Genomic DNA, 17151 nt, shown 5'->3' with positions numbered 1-17151 from the left:
GCATCCCCAAGCCTGTTGCCTCATCAGAAAGGTCCCCCTGGGGACCGAGCCCCAGCCTTTGGGCCGGTGGTGGCCTCAGCTGCAGCCCCACTGCTGAGCCACTGGCCCGCAGGCCACCCTCTGTGAGAGCAGGTCCTTAAGCTCAGCGGCCTCCCTCCTGCCACCTTCTCCCTGGGCTAGTGGCTCCTGCCACAACTCTATTTGCAATAAAAAACCTGATGCTGCGATAGGAGAAAATTGTTTCCTTTTGAAATAATCGCCACGGTCCAGGCGGGTCTGCACTGACATCGTTCAAGGGTGTGCTGCTGGTCGGAGATTTATGCCTGCCGAGGGGCCAGCGGGCCCAGCCCCCTGCTGTCTCCCAGGTGAAGAGAGCCGGGGGGCCTGAGTCACACACCCCTCCCCCAACCCGCCCTGCCCTGCAGCTCCCCGTGCACCCCCAGAGGCAGCCCCAGCCGCCTCGGGCCTCCACTTCCCACATGTGCACTGAGGGTGTGAGCCCATCACCGCCCAGGGCACCCACAGGACGGATGGTCAGTGCCTGGCCCCCTCCACCTACACCTGCACGGGTGCCCGGCAGGGTCTGCACCCCGAGCAGGGCCGGGGGAAGCCTCAAAAGTCAAGGACCCTTCAAAGGGTGTGAAAGGACATTCACCCCAGAGGGGCTGCGAGAAGAGAAAGGGGCGCCCAGGAGCCTGGCCGCAATCAGGGGCTGCGGAGTCGGGGCAGGCGGGCAGAGATGCTTCCCGCAGCCTTACCTGTGACCCCAGGCCCTGCAGGTGACAATGATAAAGCGCAGGCTCCCCGAGCACAGGCCCTACCCGGGCAGCGGCCAGGGCCGCGCGGCCTCGGAGCAACCGGCAGGCGCTAAGGCTGAGGCCGGAACGGGGTGCCAGCGGGAGGGGCAGCTCCCTGGGGATAGTCCCCCCCTTTCGCTTCATCCCCGTGTGTGTCGCTTGTGCAAAAATGCTGCCTGTGTTCCCCCTAGGACCATGTCACAGTAAATGAGGACGGCGGGGCGAGCCTTGAGCCCCGACTCCCGGCCAGAGACGCGACAGCCGACCAGGGAGAATGCGGAGCCCGCTCCGGGCGCGCCAGCGCCCAGGCCAGGGCGGGTAAGGCGGGCCCTGGGCGGGCACGAGCGTCCAGGCTCTGCCCTCCCTTCCAGTGGCCTCGTGCTCAGCTCCCTCACCTTGTCCAAGGGGGGTGGGGGGGCTCACTTCCACCTGCTCCCCACCCTCTCCCCAGGAGGGCGACAGGAAGTGCCCCCCCTCCATCCTGAGACGAAGCCAGCCAGAGCGCCGTGGCCCCAGGCCCGGGCTACAGAGGACCTCGAGGCGTGTGAGGTTCCGTGAGCCCTTGGAGGTGGCCGTCCACTGTAAGAGGGGCACAGGGCCAGCCGGCCTGGGGTTCCGTGGGGGGGGTCCTCAGCTCAGGTCTCTTCTGAGGCTCAAGGCCTCTTCCAGGCTCACCGGGTCATTTGCAGAATTGATTTCCTTGCAGCTGTAGAACCCACAGCAGCTACACCTTCGAGGCTCGTGGCTGCTGCTCTCTGACCACCATCAGGCCCTTTTCTAAAGCGCTCACCTGATTAGGTCAGACCCACCCAAGCGAATCTCCCTCTGAATTGACTCAGAGTCGACAGGGGGCCTTCATCAGCAGGAGCCCACCCCCTTAGACACATTCTGTTGGGCAGAAATGAGTGGCAGCCCCTCCACCAAGCGGAGGGGATGGCACAAAGGCGAGGACACTGGGGGTGGGAATCGGGGGACTTCTTAGATTCTGCCTGCCACAGCCCCCCAAGAAAAGTGCTTCGTGAGTCCCAACAAGTTGTGGGTAAAAGTCACTGCCCGGACAACACAGCATCTCCCCAGTGGCCCTTCAGCAGGAACTCCCCCCACCCCTCCCGCCGCCACCACCCTCTGGGGTTCAGCCCTTGGCCCCACAGAGAAGCCGCTCCTCACACTCCCCCAGCCAGGGAGGAAGCAGAGACTCTACAGATGGGGAATCAGGGCCCAGACAAGCCAGAGTCAGTCTGGGGTCTCCTAGTGGGCTATGGGGGTGAATGGGGGTGGGGGCCCTGCCTGGCCCTCTCCAGGTGCCTGCTCCTGTTTCCCAGGGCCCACCACCCCTGTAGCCCCCCAGACTGCCTGGGGGTCACCCTGCCCTCACTCCCACAGACTGAGAGCAGTACCCAGGGTCTTGGGGTGAAGCAGCAAGGCCTGGCAGATCCTGGGTGGTGCCAGGCAGACTGGCTGGTAGGGGGGTGGGGGTGGCCTGGACCTCTCATCTGTAAAGCGGGGTAGTGTGGGTCCTTTGGGTGGGCGGAGTGAGATGAGCAGCACTGGGGTGCCCCCAGCAGGGGGCCCTCACTGCCTGAGCCCACTCTCCTCTCCTCCCCAGACATCGCCGGCAGGGAGCCCACACCCACCACCAAAGGTGAGTTCTGATCCCCCCCCTGCCTTCCCCAGGGGCCCTCAACACCCCACATGCAGTGCCCAGAGCGGCCCCGGCCCCAGGCCACCCTTGGACATTCCCCCAGAGGCCCGGGAAAGGATGGGGGGACCTCCACACCCCATGGGGCAATGGAGTCACCGCAGGGACCCCACCCCACAGGCAGAGCCAGGGTGCCAGCCCTGCCCTCTCTGCAGCCTCCACAGCCCCGCGGGGAGGAGGGAGCCCTGGGTGCTCCTGGGGTAGGGGCTTCGGGCTGGGCTCACCTGCCCGTCCGCCCCAGCGCCACACCGGCCCAGGCCCCGCGGCTCCCTGCTCCTGCGGCTGACGGTGTGTGTGCTGCTGGTGCTGGTGCTGGGCCTGTACTGCGGCCGGGACAAGCCCATCGCGCTGGCCCTTGAGGACCTCCGGGCCCGGCTGCTCCTCCTCGCCCTGCGCCTGCGGCACGCGCTGCTCACCTGCTGGCACTGCTTCCTGCAGCTCTGAGGGCACCAGGCCCCAGCCCGGCGGGCAGGGCGGGCAGGGCCCAGGGAGGGGCTGGAGCAGCGTAGGGTGAACCCGGGACTAAGGGGGTTGTAGGCCGGGCCCCCAGGGGTTCAGGTCAGACACGGGGTCCGAGGCCCACTCCTGTCAGCACAGCCTCTCCTGTGTCACAGGCCGGGGTCCACTGGGAGGCAGAAGCTCCATTAGGAAAAGGGGCCCCTACTAAAATCTCTCCCCTGGGGCTCTCACCCAGAGAGAGACATGGGGACCCATCTGTATAGGATTCACATCAGTGGCCAGAGCAGAGGTGGGGACACTGAGCCTTCATCTCAGCATCTCCAGGGCCCCTCCTGGTTTCATAATTTGGGGATCCCATAGCAGGAGGCCCAACAGAGAGGGACCTGTGGCCTAAAGGTGGACCCACACCTGGTCCTCAGGGGCCCTCAGCATCATAGTCCCCCCGACTGCACACCAGTCCAGCCCCCCAGGACTTCACCTCATCTCACCACACCCCCTGAAGAAATGGGCAGACTGTCACCCCATATTCCAGATGAGGAAACTGAGATTCAGAGAGGTCGGGTCACCTGCCCAAGCTCACGGCAAGCATAGTCCCCGGGCTCAGCCTGTGCAGCCCTGTCCTATCTGGGGACGCACCTGCAGGGAGGGACAAGGCAGCCCGTCCTCGCGGCCGAGGGCTGGTCACTGCGGAGACTACGGCAGATGTGCTGGCTCTGCAGCCCACAGACTGTGACACCATCGTTTCTGGGGAAAAACAGCTCCGGGCGGACACAATCAGCCTGAAAAATGACCGGACCCTCTGTCTTCAGCCTCAGGAGCCCACCGGGCGCAGTGGGCTGGGCCCCCCAGGGCCTGTGCAGATGCGGGGGAGGGGCTCGGGGTGAACCCCAGGAGCAGCACAAAGGCGGTTTTGACCCTTGGTGACAAGTGGATGAAACTCTGAAAGGGGGGCTGAAACACAGCCACCTAGGAGGGCTTGGTATGTGTTTTTATTTTGAATTTGAGAAATAAATGCATTTAAGTTTAAGAATCTTTACTTTCAGTTTAGCCAGAAGTAGAATTAAAACACGGATGTTCATTGTCAAACAGCAGGGAGAAGCGGTGGGTGGCCCCACGTCAGGAGCCCCACCTGCCCTTCCGTCCACCCCAGGAGGGCCCTCCCCTGACCACTGCAAGGGCACATGGCTCCTGTCCCATCACCTCTTCCGGGGCCCAGCTGCCCCTTTCCTGGAAGCCCCAAGGCCTGGATGTCAAGGTGCCGGGGCAGCCGGCCTGTTCTGCGGTGATCGGCAGTGAGCGGACGCAAGTCTCTGCAACCCTGATCGAGGGGCTGCCCCGACCGGTTCATAGAGTCCACAGGGCAGACCCGAAGCTCTGGTGGACCCTCAGGCTCCAGAAGGCCCTGCTCCCCCTTCTAGCCCAGCTGGCTGCTGGGGGGACGGAGGCAGAGCCACCCACCTTCTGCCAGCGACAGATGAGGGGCCACAGGGGCTGGCAAGGGTCCCCACAGCTGGCGGATGAGGGCTGGCTGGCTGGGCCAGGGCAAGACCAGGTCTGCTTGGGGGCCTCAGGTTCCGTCAAAACCCTTCCCCCCAGAAATCCGCTGCTCTGCTTGGAACCCCACTGGGCTCTGGGCCCAGGGCACCTCTGTAATGCCAGGACCCTCTCACCTGGCCCCAGCTAGCACAGGAGCATCATGAGGAGTGGCCTCCCCTCACCTCCCGGCCCATGGACCCCTCCAGCACCTCGATCCAGGCCCAGATCCAGGGCCTCTGCAGGCCCCGTGCCCCTCGCCTGGGAGACCAAACCCGTCACTGGCAGTGAGAGACACGGACGTGGGGAGCGGGGTCTTCCTCCCCCGAGGGTGGGGAGCAGCAGCGAAACAAGCTTTGGCGCACGCGTGGCAGCTCAGGAAGCCAATGTTGCTTAGAGAGCCAGGGGCGGGGTGCTCTCACACCCCGGGTGCCCCCTCCTAGACAGGATACAGAGGACGGTATGTAGGTGGGGGGGCCAGGGAACCCCTTGAGGGGTTGCTCCACATGCCCTGTGTGGGCAGCGCCGTGCCCTCTGGGTCTTCGATGGGAAGGCAACCCCCTGGGCACCAGGGCACCGGGGCACCAGGCTCCCCAGTGGATGGAGGTGCAGAGGAACTGCCAGAGCACTACGTGTCCACACTTGTCCTGGTCTCGGCCCACCCCTTCCCATGCACGCACACGCACGCTCACATGCACACACTCACGTGTGTACACGCATGCTCACACACTTGTACATGTGCACCACCCTCATGCACACTCACTCACATGCTCACATGCATACACTCACATGTGTGTACACGCATGCTCACACACTTCTACATGTGCACCACCCTCGTGCACACTCACTCGCATGCTCACATGCATACACTCACATGTGTGTACACACATGCTCACACACTTCTACATGTGCACCACCCTCATGCACACTCACATGCTCACACGCATACACTCACACAAGTTGTGTATGAGCACACTTGTGCACATGCACTCTCACATGTACACTAGTATCACACCCACGTTCACACCCTCACACGCACACAGACTCCTGCATGGTACCTGGTCTTTCCCTCCCACCAGCTCAGGCCCAGCCCACATGCAGTGAGACAAAGGCCGGGGCCAGGCCACAAGGCGCTCTCCACCCCCACCCAGGCACTGCAGCTGCCCAGGACACCCACATGGGATGCTCCCCGGGACATCCACACAGCCACCACCTGAGCTCAGGCCAAACGACCGTCACCGAGAACAGGGCTGGACACCTGGGGGCCATGCAGCGGGAACAGAGGGGACGCAGTCCTGGGGGGGCTGCCCAGGGTCAGAAGGCAGGGACACACCTGAGGTCCTTCCTGCACTCACCCCTGCTCCCAGGTCACGCACAGGGTTCTTGTCCCATGCACCACTCAGGAACAATTGACAAGGTGACATGTGGCCATTGTGGGCTGGTGGGGTCACTCTGGGGACACGGTGCTGCCACAGGATCGTGAACAGAATGACACCTGGGCAGGGGCGGAGGCTGGACCCAATGGCCAGAGGGGTCTGAGAGGGTGGGCGCCCTCCCACCCGCCTCGCCAGCCGGGTCTCCCTGGGCAGGTCCCAGGGGCCCCAGGTCCTCTGTGCAGCCCTCAGGGAGAGCCAGCCCCCGCCCAGTACAGTGGGAATGGGGCGCCCGGGTGAGCGGGGTCACTCACGACACTCAGTGCCGGGGGGACACGCAAGGCTGTGGGGCCCTGTGGGGGCCCAGGCAGACCCCCCGCTGCTCCCCCAGCGCGGGGCGTGCGCCACAGGCGGTGGGGGCGCCCGGGGCCGCCTAGATGACCGCGCTCTTTTCCTCCTGGACGGAGGCGCGGGGGCCCGGGCGCGCCAGCAGCAGCTCCTTCTCGTGGACCAGGCTGTCCAGCAGGTCCTCCTGGCGGTAGTTGTGGTAGACTTTGAGGAAGGCCAGCACGGTGATGGCCAGCCAGGCCAGCCACGAGGCCCAGAGGCCGAACTACAGCGGGCGGGAGGAGGGCGGCGTCAGGGGGCGGCCAGACGCGCGCCCCGCGCCCTGCGCCCACCCGCGCACCCGGCCCTGGGAAGAGGAGGGGACCTGCTGGGAAGGGACTGGGAAAGGACGGGGAAGGGACGAGGCAGGGACGAGGCAGGGACGAGGCAGGGACGAGGCAGGGCCGAGCCCACCGCGGTCTCCTGGAGGGGAGGGCAGGGGAGGGCAGGGCAGGGGAGGGCAGGGCAGGGGAGGGCGGGGCGGGGCGGGGCGGGGCGGGGCGGGGCGGGGCGGGGCAGGGCAGGGCACCGCAGGGCAGGCCTCCGCTTTCTGCCTGGAACCCCACCTACCCAGGAGCCGCACCCACCGGACCACGCCCACCCGGGGGCCCCACCCACCGGGAGGCCCCGCCCACTCTGGGGTCACGCCCACCTGGGGGTCACGCCCACCCGGAGGCCCCGCCCACCCAGAGGCCCGCCTACCTGGGCGACGGCAAATTGGTCATAGAAGGCAGAGTTGTCCACGTTCAGCTCCAAGTCGATGTCCTGGAGCTCTTCGCAGCTGAAATGGCAACACGCAGCGGGGGCAGGTGACTGCCAGGCCACCAAGCACAGAAAGCAGCGGGCATCACCCCATGTCCTCAAGGTGGAGCAGACGGGACCCTAATGCCACACAGACTCCGGCCTAGAGACTCTGTCCCTGGACCCCACTGCCCGCTAATACAGGGGCTGGCAGGTAAACCACAGGCTTGAGTGATGCCTACAAACCCATCAGTGGGCCGGCTGGGCCGGGCTTGGCTTCAGCCCGGGGTGAACGAGGCGTGGGCTCCAGGCCCATAGCCTTCTGAGACATCAGGACACATTAACAGGAGCATGAAGCCCAGAAAGAGGCCCAGGCTCTCCCTGGAGGGCGCTGGGGGTGGGGGTGAAGCGCTGGAGTTGGTATTAGTGAGGGAAGAGAGCTGAGGCATCTTTCTGGAGAAGCCCAAGGCCAGGCCTGGGGGCCCCCTGCTCTGAGGGCTTTCGGAAGGAGAGAAAGGGGGTAGCCTGGGGGACCCAGCAGGCAGAGCTCAGCTCAGGGTGGGCAAGACTCCACCCACCATGGAGGAGCTGCCTGGGCATGGAGCCCGACGGAGCCGCCCACCCAGGATGCTCAAACCGTCCCCTGGTGTGTTTCCCCGGCTGCTACACAGGCCACTAGGCCCCAGGGTGTGGGCACAGGGTGAGGAGATGAGGTGCCCCTCAGGTTGGCCCTTTCGTCCATCTCATATGTGAGGATCCAGGTCTGATTTTGCTTAAAGAACCTGGAGCCTCTGGAAGAGGGGACCCGAGAGTCTGCCTTCCCAGGGTCCTGGCCTGGGGCACTGGGCATTGCCCCCTCTGAGGGTCAGGCAGTCACCGTGCTCCAATCAGGGCCACCCCCACATCAGACACTGCACCCGGCTCAGGGCCCAGGGTGGCCACTCTGGCCCCGAAGTCCTTTGTCCCCAATCTGCTCAGCCCGGAAGCCGCTGCTCCTACTCTTCACCGCCCCCACCACCTTCCAAAGCCTCCAGGACACAGCCCCCATTGACACACCCCCCTGGGCCTCTGCCTCTGCTGCGTGGCCACACCCCGGCTTCCAGGACCTGGAGCCCATCCTGTCAGGTCCCGTGATACAACTACATGCCAGACTTGACAGGGCAGCTGGATGCTCTGACCTCCTGGGCCACCCCCCCCAGAGCCACCCCAGGGCGTGTGGGGCCCTGCTCTGAGTGGAGCCACAGGCCCCCTATCTGGGAAGGGGGTGTTGACGTCCAGGGGCAGGTCCCAGAGGAGGAGCGGGCAGGTGTGCACGGGTGGGATGAGCTAAGCTTCGGGCTCAGGACAGGACTCATACATGAGGAGGCCATCCAGGGAGCAGGGGGCAGGCCAGGGGCGCACCTGTGGGGCACAGTGCCCTTCTCGGTGACAGCGTCGCACCACATGGTGAAGCCCACGCTCACGATGGTGCTGGCGATGAAGATGAGGAAGACAATGAAGGCGCTGACCAGCAGGTTCAGGAAGGCGTAGAGGAAGGAGCTGCGGGGGGGAGAGGAGAGAGTGGGTCACCGCGCACCACCCCTGGGTTTCTGCCCATCCAGGGGCCACTTCCCTCACCCTCCAGCCCCTTGTGCTGGCCCCAGGCTGCCCATCCTGTCCTCTCAGAGACCCAGGATTGGGAACCTTGGTCACCACTGTTTTCCGGGAATGTAGGGCCAACCCTCAGCCCGAGTCTACCCGGATCCCAGCACACATGCCAAAAAGATGGGGCCTCCTTCAAGCCGTTACCCACAGGGCCATCAGTGTGGCTGGTCTGGACCTGTGCTAGGGGGTTGCCGCTAGACCCGCTCTTACGTCCCCACTGAAACCTAAAGGCCGAGCTGTGACCAGGTGGGCAGGAGACTCAGGAGGCGGGGCCGTGAGGATGGATCTCGCTCAGGGCCAGGTTGCACTGCCCGAGTAGCCAGGGCTTCCAGGGTCCCCATGGGCACTGCCCCACCGGGATGCTTACACAGGTTTCCATGGAGCCTGCCCCACTCTACAGATTTTGGAAGAATTGGGGGTGTCCAGAGCCTCACTTGGCCCCAGCCTCCCCTCCCCTTCCCCCTAGGCCTGGCCAGGGCAGCGGTCAGGACGGGAGCTCGCACACACAGGGTTAACCATCCTTTCCCCGCAGCCTCTCAGGGTGCCCTGCCTGGATGTGCCGTCTCCATGGTGACAGCATCCCGGGAAGCCCTGGGAGGCTGGGGCAGGCAGATGGGTCGTTTTAACCCGGCGCTCCCCAGCCGTCAATCACAAACCGCCGCCACCTGGATGCTCACAGGGCTCAGCTCGGCACAGCTGCCCAGGCCCCCTGGCCCGAGGCTCACCCTCAGCCCATCCATCTGCCCTGGAACAGCGAGCCCCCCGGAAGCCACAGGTGCCAGATCCACGCACTCATTCCTTCAGTCTGAAGCCAGGGTGCCCCGTACACAGAGCCGCCCCTCACAGTCCTGGGCACCAGCTGTCAGGCCCCCACTCTGCACAGGGACACACCCTCCATGAGCAGACAGCCGGCACCAGCCCCAGGCAGAGCCCCAGCCCCACAGCACCGGGAGGCTCCCCCAGCTGACACGTGACCTCCTGCAGACCCCAAATCCAGAACCTTAGTGTAGTGGGCTGAATCGTGTCCCCAGTAACATGTGTCCAAGTCCTCACCCCTGGTACCTTTGAATGTGACCTTATTTGGAAACAGAGTCTTTACAGATGTCATTAAGCTAAAGATCTCCCAATGAGGGCATCCTGGAGTTAGGGTGGGCTCTAGATCCAATGAGCAGTGTCCCTATAGGAATATAAGAGCCCCGGCCGATTTGGCTCAGTGGCTGAGCATCTACCCATGAACCAGGAGGTCAGGGTTTGATTCCCAGTCAGGGCACATGCCCGGGTTGTGGGCTTGATCCCCAGTTGGGGGCATGCAGGAGGCAACCCATCAATGACTCTCTCATGATTGGTGTTTCTATCTCTCTCTCCCTCTCCCTTCCTCTCTCTGAAATCAATAAAGATACATTTTAAAGAATAAAAATTAAAAAAAATAAAATAAGAATATAAGAGACAGGCAGAAGAGGCCACGTGAAGACAGACACAGAGATTGGAGTGATAAAACCCTGAGCCAAGGAACAGCCTCCAGAAGCTAGAAAGAGTCAGGGAAGGAGTCTCCCTCAGAGGGAACCAGCACTGCCCACACCTTGGTGTTGGACCTCTGGCCTCCGGAACCGTGAGAGCAGGTGGCCTTTGTTACAGCCGCCCCGGGAAACCATGCACGTGGGTTGCTAGGATTGCACCCCTCCTCCAGGTGTCTCTCCCCACTCCCAGGTGAACCGCATCCCACTTGCTGCCAAAATAGGACCAGGACAGCAGGTGAGGCCGATGGAGGCCCAGAGGGAGAGAGGCTTGTGAGGACAAAGCAGGGCCCTTGCACACCTGCTCCGCCCTCACATCCCCAGCCAAGACCTCCAGGGGCTTCCCTCCAGACCCTCCCGCACCACCAGCCTCCCCAGGACAAAGGGGATGCGGGGAGGACTCCCCAGTGTCGCAGGCGCCGGGCCTAGGCCGGAGCGCAGGGCCCGAGCGGGCGTGGCGCTGTCCGCGGTGCTGACGAGCGCGCGGAGCCGGGGAGGGCGGCCAGGTGAGCTCGGATGACGGAGCCACACGCACACGCGGGGCAGGGGGGGTGGGGGATGGGGGAGGAGGAAATGCCCGGAAGCGGCAGGTGATGCGCATTTGGGGAGAGACGCACTGGCTTCCTAAGGAGAACGGGTGCGCGTCAGGGCCCTGGGCTCCGCGGGTAGACAAAGGGCAGCGTGCGCGCGAGTGCGCCTGGCCCAGGACTGACATTTTCGGGCCTCCGAGCTCCGGGGGAGAGGAGAGCCCGGGGGCGCTGGGGGCGCGGGAGGGGCGCCGTGCGGGGGCGAGGGCTGCGTCCGTCGGGCCGGGCGGCCCCCGGGCGCCCACTTACCCCTCGTGCCCCTTGCAGAGGAAGAACAGCGTGCGCCAGGCGTGCGCGGCGCCCAGCAGCAGCGAGAGGAGGCTGGCGAGCAGGCTGAAGCGGCAGGCGGCCGGCGGGCCCCACTCCTGCACCGTGAAGCGCTCGCGCTCCTGCACCGTGAGGTTGGCGCTGAGCCACATGCCCTCGGTGAAGAGCAGGCAGCGGCCGCGGAAGTCGCGGCCGTTCTCGGACAGCGGCACCACCGCCACGAAGCTGAACAGGAAGGCCAGGGAGTAGCAGGCGCACTGCGCCAAGAGGAAGCGGCTGAGCGCCATGGCCCGGCCCGCGGGCCGCCCGAGTCGCCGGAGGAGTCGCGGGCCCGGGCCGCGCGCGGGAGGCTGCGCAGTGGCGGCGCCGGCGGGTCCTGCGCGCCCCGCCCGGGATGCGTGCGCAGCGGCCCCGCACGCGCCGCGCCCGCGGTCAGCACCGCGGACAGCTCCCGGGCCGGAGGGCGGCGGGAGCGCACGGCCCCGGCCTGGGGGCCACGGGGGCAAAAGAGCGCCGGGAGGGAGAAGCGGGATGGAAACCCGGAGAGGGGACGGTCTATCCAGACCCGACGCTCTGCGCCACCAGCGGGACTAGTAGCCGCCTGTGTGGGCCTCGCCTGGGCCGGTTCTGCAGCCCCGGCTCCCCATTAACTTAAGGAGCCTGGGGAAGAGGTTCTGGAGGGACTGCAGGAGGTGCCACGGTGAGGTGGGAGTGGGGTTTGCAGTCCAGGCCGGCATGGTATTTTTTCCACTGATTTTGAGAGAGAGAGTGGGAGGGAGGCAGGGAGGAAGCAAGGGAGAGACATCAATTGGTTGCCTTCCACGTGTGCCCCAACCTGGGATCGAACCTGCAACCTGGCTACGTGCCCTTGACCGGGACTCGAACCCAGGACCCTGCAGTCCTCGGACGGACGCTGTAACTGCTGAGCCGCACCGGCCAAGGCACTGACACGATTCTTTGCTGTAGTCGTGGAATGTGAGACATATGAGGCAAGGAGGTCAGAGAGCAGGGCAGCTGGGATCTGTGGGAACAGCTCGGGGGTCATCCACGGAGAGGTGGGGGGCGAGGCCTGGACGTGGGAGGAGGGAGTGGGTCCGGAGCTCTTTATGCTTCTGCAGCGCGTGCCCTCAGCAGGAACATCTGTTAAATCGCCTGCCACAAGCTTGGCCCAGAGTTGATATTTGTAAGATAAATAATGGATGCCCTGGCACCTCATTAAGACAGCCTTTGCGGAGAAGGAGCCTGCCGGCGCATTCATTAATGGAATTAATGCCTTTCCCGATTCCCTTTAAGGCTAAGTCACGTTTAGTCCAATTCCCAGGGCGAGGAAGCCACGGCGTTGCTCCTTCTGAAAGAAACGGCCAAATGGTTTAAAATCGCATCAGCATTTTTGTTGCAAGCACTAAGAAGTGTTTTTGTTTTATTGCCAAAGTAACATATGCTCATTTTTAAAATCAAGCAGTGTACAGATGTATAAGATAAAAAGACAAGGTCCCCTTCTCACCCCCACCCCCACCCCGCCCCTCCCCAGGTGACTTTTCACACTCTGATGTCTACTTTTCTGAACATGTTGCTAACCACGCACCACACCCCCACCATGTATACAATGTTTCAACACCCCCACCATGTATACAATGTTTCAACATCCCCACCATGTATACAATGTTTCAAACGACACATACAGCTCTCAGAGTCCTTATTCAACAATGTATCCCGGGTGCCAGTCCCTGCCCGCAACAGCTCTGTCCTGTTTTCCTAATGACTGCGTGACCAGCCCCAGTAATGACTCCCCGCCCGGGCCGCCTCACTGCCCCTCTCGGGTGCGCCCCTCTCGTGTGGGTGTCTGGTGTCCCCGGCGCTTGCTGTTCCAGTGCCGCTGAGCGAACCTCCTGGTCCATCTACGCTTGGGCACCTGGGCCAGCATTTCATATAAGAGAACTTCTTAGAAAAGCAACCTCCAGGCCATGGGGTAGCACATTTTAAGCGTCGACAGAGAACCAGTTTCCAAACCAGCATCTAAAGATGTACATGTTTACCTTCCCTCTGCAAAACTGAAGAATGTCGGTGGTTTTAAGATTCTATCAGTTGTACACAGAGAAAAACTTTCCTTGGAGTGTAAATGTGTCTCCTCTGATGCTCAATTGTCTCTCTCAATTGATGTTTTTTTCTCTCTCTCCCTCCCTCCCTTCCATTCTCTCTAAAAATTGATGGAAAAAATATCCTCCAGTGAGGATTAACAACAAAAAAAAGATGTACATGTGGCAGCAGCCCCTCTCTTGGAGAAACACTCGGGGTGCCACTGTTGAGTACCCCAATTCAACCAAAGGAAGCCACTTAGGAAATTCAGCTCCTCCCCCGAACTCAGACAGGAGTGGAAACCCTGTCCATCCGTTACACAGAAGGTTGACTGCTTCGAACATTTTGAGGCTGTTACACGTGAGGGTTTGGCCAAAACCAAAGACCCCTTGACCCCTGAGAAGGAAGCAACCAATGGAAAAGCTAGAGAACGGAATGAGTAACATCTGCCCCTTAAAAGGCACGAGGCTCTGCATCCTTAGAGACGGGCTCCACTTAACCCTCAAAAGTCGGGAATTCCCTGTCATTGAAATAATTCCAGTCTATGAAAAAATATGGGAAATTCCAAAATTCATTCTTTAAAAGTCAGCGTTACGTTCATGCCAAAGCCTTAGTAGAAGAGTTCACATTTTTTCTCCCTCATGAGGGCAAAGCTCAGGCTCTGGAGGAGACGACTCCCCTTAGTGACACGGGGAGGGCGGGGTCTTCGGTGTGGCCTGGGCAGGGGGCTCCACGGTCCCCCCAGGGTCACTGGACACAAGACCTGCCCTGTCTCTTTGAACTAAGACTCCACAGCCACTGGTCCTGGCTCAGGCCGAGCCTCCCTGCAGCCCGACCCTCGGCGGGGGGCCGGTCACTGCCCAGGTGAGCGGCACTTACCTGCGCGCATCAGTTTTTTTTTAACAGGTGAAGGACGCAGCTGCCGGGTGAGGCGGGAAACCTTCGGGAGGGTGGGGCCTGAACACAGAGCGGTAGGTGTTCACCGGCACCGGGCGGGGGGTGTAAAGGCTGAGAGGCAGGAAAGCAGACCCGAGCGTCCTGCACTGAGGCATCTGTGTCCTTCCCGTGCCCTGAGCTTGCCTGCTTAGGTGACCTGCACCCCGCACCCCAGGGACGGCCCTCTCTGCACCCGGGAACCAGATGACGCAGTCACTCTTCTCAGAACAGGGGCCACGGGAGGAACCTGGAACCGCCTCCGTCTGGAGCTGCGGGCAGATGTGTCAGCAGAGCTCCGCCCTGCGTCACCACTGCCTTTATCACGAGAAATAGACCCCAGGAAACCAAGGGAAGAACCAGAAATAAAAAATCGTCCTGCCCTGCCATTAGAAGGCCAGTCGCGAGGCAGCAAATGTGCGCACAGAGGCTCAGAAATTGTTCCGGAAAAAGTGCAAATTGCTGCTTCGCTGCATGTAAATGAACCGCTAATTGCTCTTTGCAAACAATATTTATGCAAATGGCCCTGCACAGATGACACACTCACGTTCACACTTGTCACCACCTTCCTTTCATCTCTGGCATCTCTGGAGCGGGGGCAGCCCCACCGCACGTTCCCTCTTCCTCGCGTCCTGCAGCCCCACGCGCCCTGGGAAGACAGCCAGGCGTCCCTGCGTCCTGCCCGCCACATGGAGGTTTGTTTTCAGGCCCCTCTGTCCCCACATGGACGTAGAGGCCCGCAGCTGAGGTCAAAGCAACGTCGTCTCCGTCACAGTCAGCGGATGACCAGGGACCTGGGAGAACATTTTCCAGACACGTCATGGTTCTTCTAAGAGGCAGACTTTCTAACATGGCTAAGAGAAGGGCCCACAGGTTGGAAGCAGAAACTCGTCAAGTAAGACGAGTAATCACAGAAAATAAATTCACCTGGTTCTTGAGGCAGTGAGAGGGGTGTTAGAAGCCCTCACTAAGGAAACGTGCGTTAAAATTACCCTAAGCAGCCCTGGCCGGTGTGCTCAGTGGTTAGAGCGTCAGCCAGCAGACCCGAGGGTCACGAGTTCGATTCCAGCCGAGGGCACGTACCCGGGTTGCAGGCTTGATCCCGGCCCCGGCCTGGGTGCATGTGGGAGGCAACCAGTTGGAGTGTCTCTTGCATCGATGTTTCTTTCTCTCCTCCTTCCACTCTCTCTGAAAAGCAACGGGAAAAATATCCTCAGGTGAGGGTTAAAAAATAATTTTTTTTAAGCTACCCTAAGCGGACCCTGGCCTGTGTAGCTCCATTGGCTGGAGCAACGTCCTGTGCACCAAAGGGTCGGGGACTTGATTCCAAGTCAGGGCACATGCCCAGGTTGCTGGTTCAGTCCTCGCCCAGGTTGCGGGTTCAGTCCCCACCCAGGCGTGTGCAGGAGGCAACCAATCAATGTTTCTTTCTCATATCGATGTCTCTCTCGCTGCCGCTCCCTTCTTCTCTCTCTCAAGTCAATAAAGGCATGTGCTTGGGTGAGGATTTTTTTTTTTTTAATTTTTTAAAGACTACATTCCTTTAAAAATAAAAAATGTCCCTAAGCGGATGTATGGGCACCAACGCCGAGGCCCGTGTCACCCCAGAGAGCCCAGGGTCAGTACAGAACAAAAAACACATACAAGCAGGAGACAGGATGCCCCACCCTCAAAAGAAATGACTGTGAAAAAGGACAAGATGGAAAATCATCCCAGCAGCTGAGTTCACTGTCTGCAGAGAGAGAGCACCCAGGAATCACTGGGGAGGTTGGGCGGGGGGGGGGGAAGGGGGAGCATGTACACATACACACATGTACATGCAAGCACACATGTACTTGTGCGCACACACGTGCACACAGCTTTAAGCCTGGAGAACACCAAATGCACCCTCTCAAGCAGTCATGGAACATTCACAAAAATTTATCATATATCAGATCACAAAAAGCAGAAATTATTGATAAAAGAAATTTTTAAGACCATTCCACTTGGAAAATTTTAAAAAATCTATTAAACAATTCATGGGCAAACGTGGAAATAGCAACTGAAATGGCTTCATTTTAAAAATAATGATAGTGAAAATACCGCGTATTGGGCTCTGTGGGACATAAAGCCGTGATCAAAGGGGAATCCCTCCCTCTGGACACTCTCATCAGTAAACATGAAAGAGCGGAGAGAAATAAACTCCCAGCTCAAACAGCTAGAGGAAGAACCACAGAACAAAGATAAAAGTAGAAAGTAATGAGGTAGAGAAGAGAGAAAACCTGGGCCTAATTGATAAATCAAAATCCTGGATTTTTTAATTAACAAAATAGGCAAACTGCGAGCTAAACTTATTACAAACTGAGAATGCTCAGATACACCGCATAAGAAATGACAAGAAAATAACCACCGGAGCAGAAGGAATGCTGAAAATCAAGGGACTAGTTTGCAGGCGTCTCTGCAAATAACATTTAAAACCTTGATGTTATGGATTAAATGGTGTCCCCATTTAATAAAGAGAGAGATTCATTGAAGTCCTAACCCCCAGAGCCCCAGAATGCGGCCTGATTTGAAAATAGAATTTTTGCTGATGTAATTAGTTAAGGTGAGGGCCCCTTAACTCCCCCTAATTAATCCAACACGACAGGTGTCCCTGGGAGGGGAGGGGAATTTGGACCCAGACATGCACGTAGAGGGGAGACGCCATGTGACCACCGAGGCAGAGGCAGGAGCTGCACCTCCCGTAACAAAGCATCACAGGCAGAGGCAGGAGCTGCATCCCCTGTAACAAAGTATCACAGGCAGAGGCAGGAGCTGCATCCCCCGTAACAAAGTATCACAGGCAGAGGCAGGAGCTGCATCCCCTGTAACAAAGCATCACAGGCAGAGGCAGGAGCTGTACCTCCCGTAACAAAGTATCACAGGCAGAGGCAGGAGCTGCACCTCCCGTAACAAAGTACCACAGGCAGAGGCAGGAGCTGCATCTCCCGTAACAAAGTATCACAGGCGGGCAACTCACTCTACAGACATTTATTTCTCACAGTCTGGAGGCTGGAAGGCCAGGACCAAGGTGCCAGCAGGTTTGGTTTCTCCTGAGGCCTCTTCCCGTGGCCTGCAGGTCGCTGTGACCGGTGACCCAGGTGTGTCCACGCGGTCAGCCCG

The 17151-nt window shown here is 60.8% G+C and overlaps 2 protein-coding genes across 2 annotated transcripts; one reads left to right on the top strand and one right to left on the bottom strand.

The window, feature by feature from the left end:
• Nucleotides 1-1004: 1004 nt before the first annotated feature.
• Nucleotides 1005-2940, top strand: C1H14orf180 (chromosome 1 C14orf180 homolog). The gene is made up of 4 exons (XM_016219689.2): nt 1005-1115; nt 1249-1378; nt 2404-2439; nt 2738-2940. The coding sequence occupies exons 1-4, from the start codon at nt 1005-1007 to the stop codon at nt 2938-2940; spliced, it is 480 nt and encodes a 159-aa protein (XP_016075175.2).
• Nucleotides 2941-6294: 3354 nt separating this feature from the next.
• Nucleotides 6295-11288, bottom strand: TMEM179 (transmembrane protein 179). Its single transcript, XM_087813685.1, has 4 exons — nt 10984-11288; nt 8391-8528; nt 6951-7029; nt 6295-6474 (listed from the first exon to the last, which is right to left on the bottom strand). The coding sequence occupies exons 1-4, from the start codon at nt 11286-11288 to the stop codon at nt 6295-6297; spliced, it is 702 nt and encodes a 233-aa protein (XP_087669811.1).
• Nucleotides 11289-17151: the final 5863 nt, after the last annotated feature.

This window comes from Miniopterus natalensis, chromosome 1 (genome assembly GCF_054644295.1).
Source record: "Miniopterus natalensis isolate mMinNat1 chromosome 1, mMinNat1.hap1, whole genome shotgun sequence".
NCBI lineage: Eukaryota > Metazoa > Chordata > Mammalia > Chiroptera > Miniopteridae > Miniopterus > Miniopterus natalensis.
The sequence above is the reverse complement of the archived record's forward strand: the minus strand, read 5'-3'. Positions and strand labels throughout refer to the sequence as shown.

Excerpts from the sequence above, each read along its gene's own strand:
- TMEM179 (XM_087813685.1), bottom strand. The coding sequence starts at position 11,288 with ATGGCGCTCAGCCGCTTCCTCTTGGCGCAGTGCGCCTGCTACTCCCTG. Across the intron at positions 7,030-8,390 it reads AAGGGCACTGTGCCCCACAG|CTGCGAAGAGCTCCAGGACA; the intron begins GTGCGCCCCTGG and ends TTGCCATTTCAG. Across the intron at positions 6,475-6,950 it reads ACCAATTTGCCGTCGCCCAG|TTCGGCCTCTGGGCCTCGTG; the intron begins GTAGGCGGGCCT and ends CGCCCGCTGTAG.
- C1H14orf180 (XM_016219689.2), top strand. The coding sequence starts at position 1,005 with ATGAGGACGGCGGGGCGAGCCTTGAGCCCCGACTCCCGGCCAGAGACG. Across the intron at positions 1,116-1,248 it reads CAGCGCCCAGGCCAGGGCGG|GAGGGCGACAGGAAGTGCCC; the intron begins GTAAGGCGGGCC and ends CCCTCTCCCCAG. Across the intron at positions 2,440-2,737 it reads GCCCACACCCACCACCAAAG|CGCCACACCGGCCCAGGCCC; the intron begins GTGAGTTCTGAT and ends CGTCCGCCCCAG.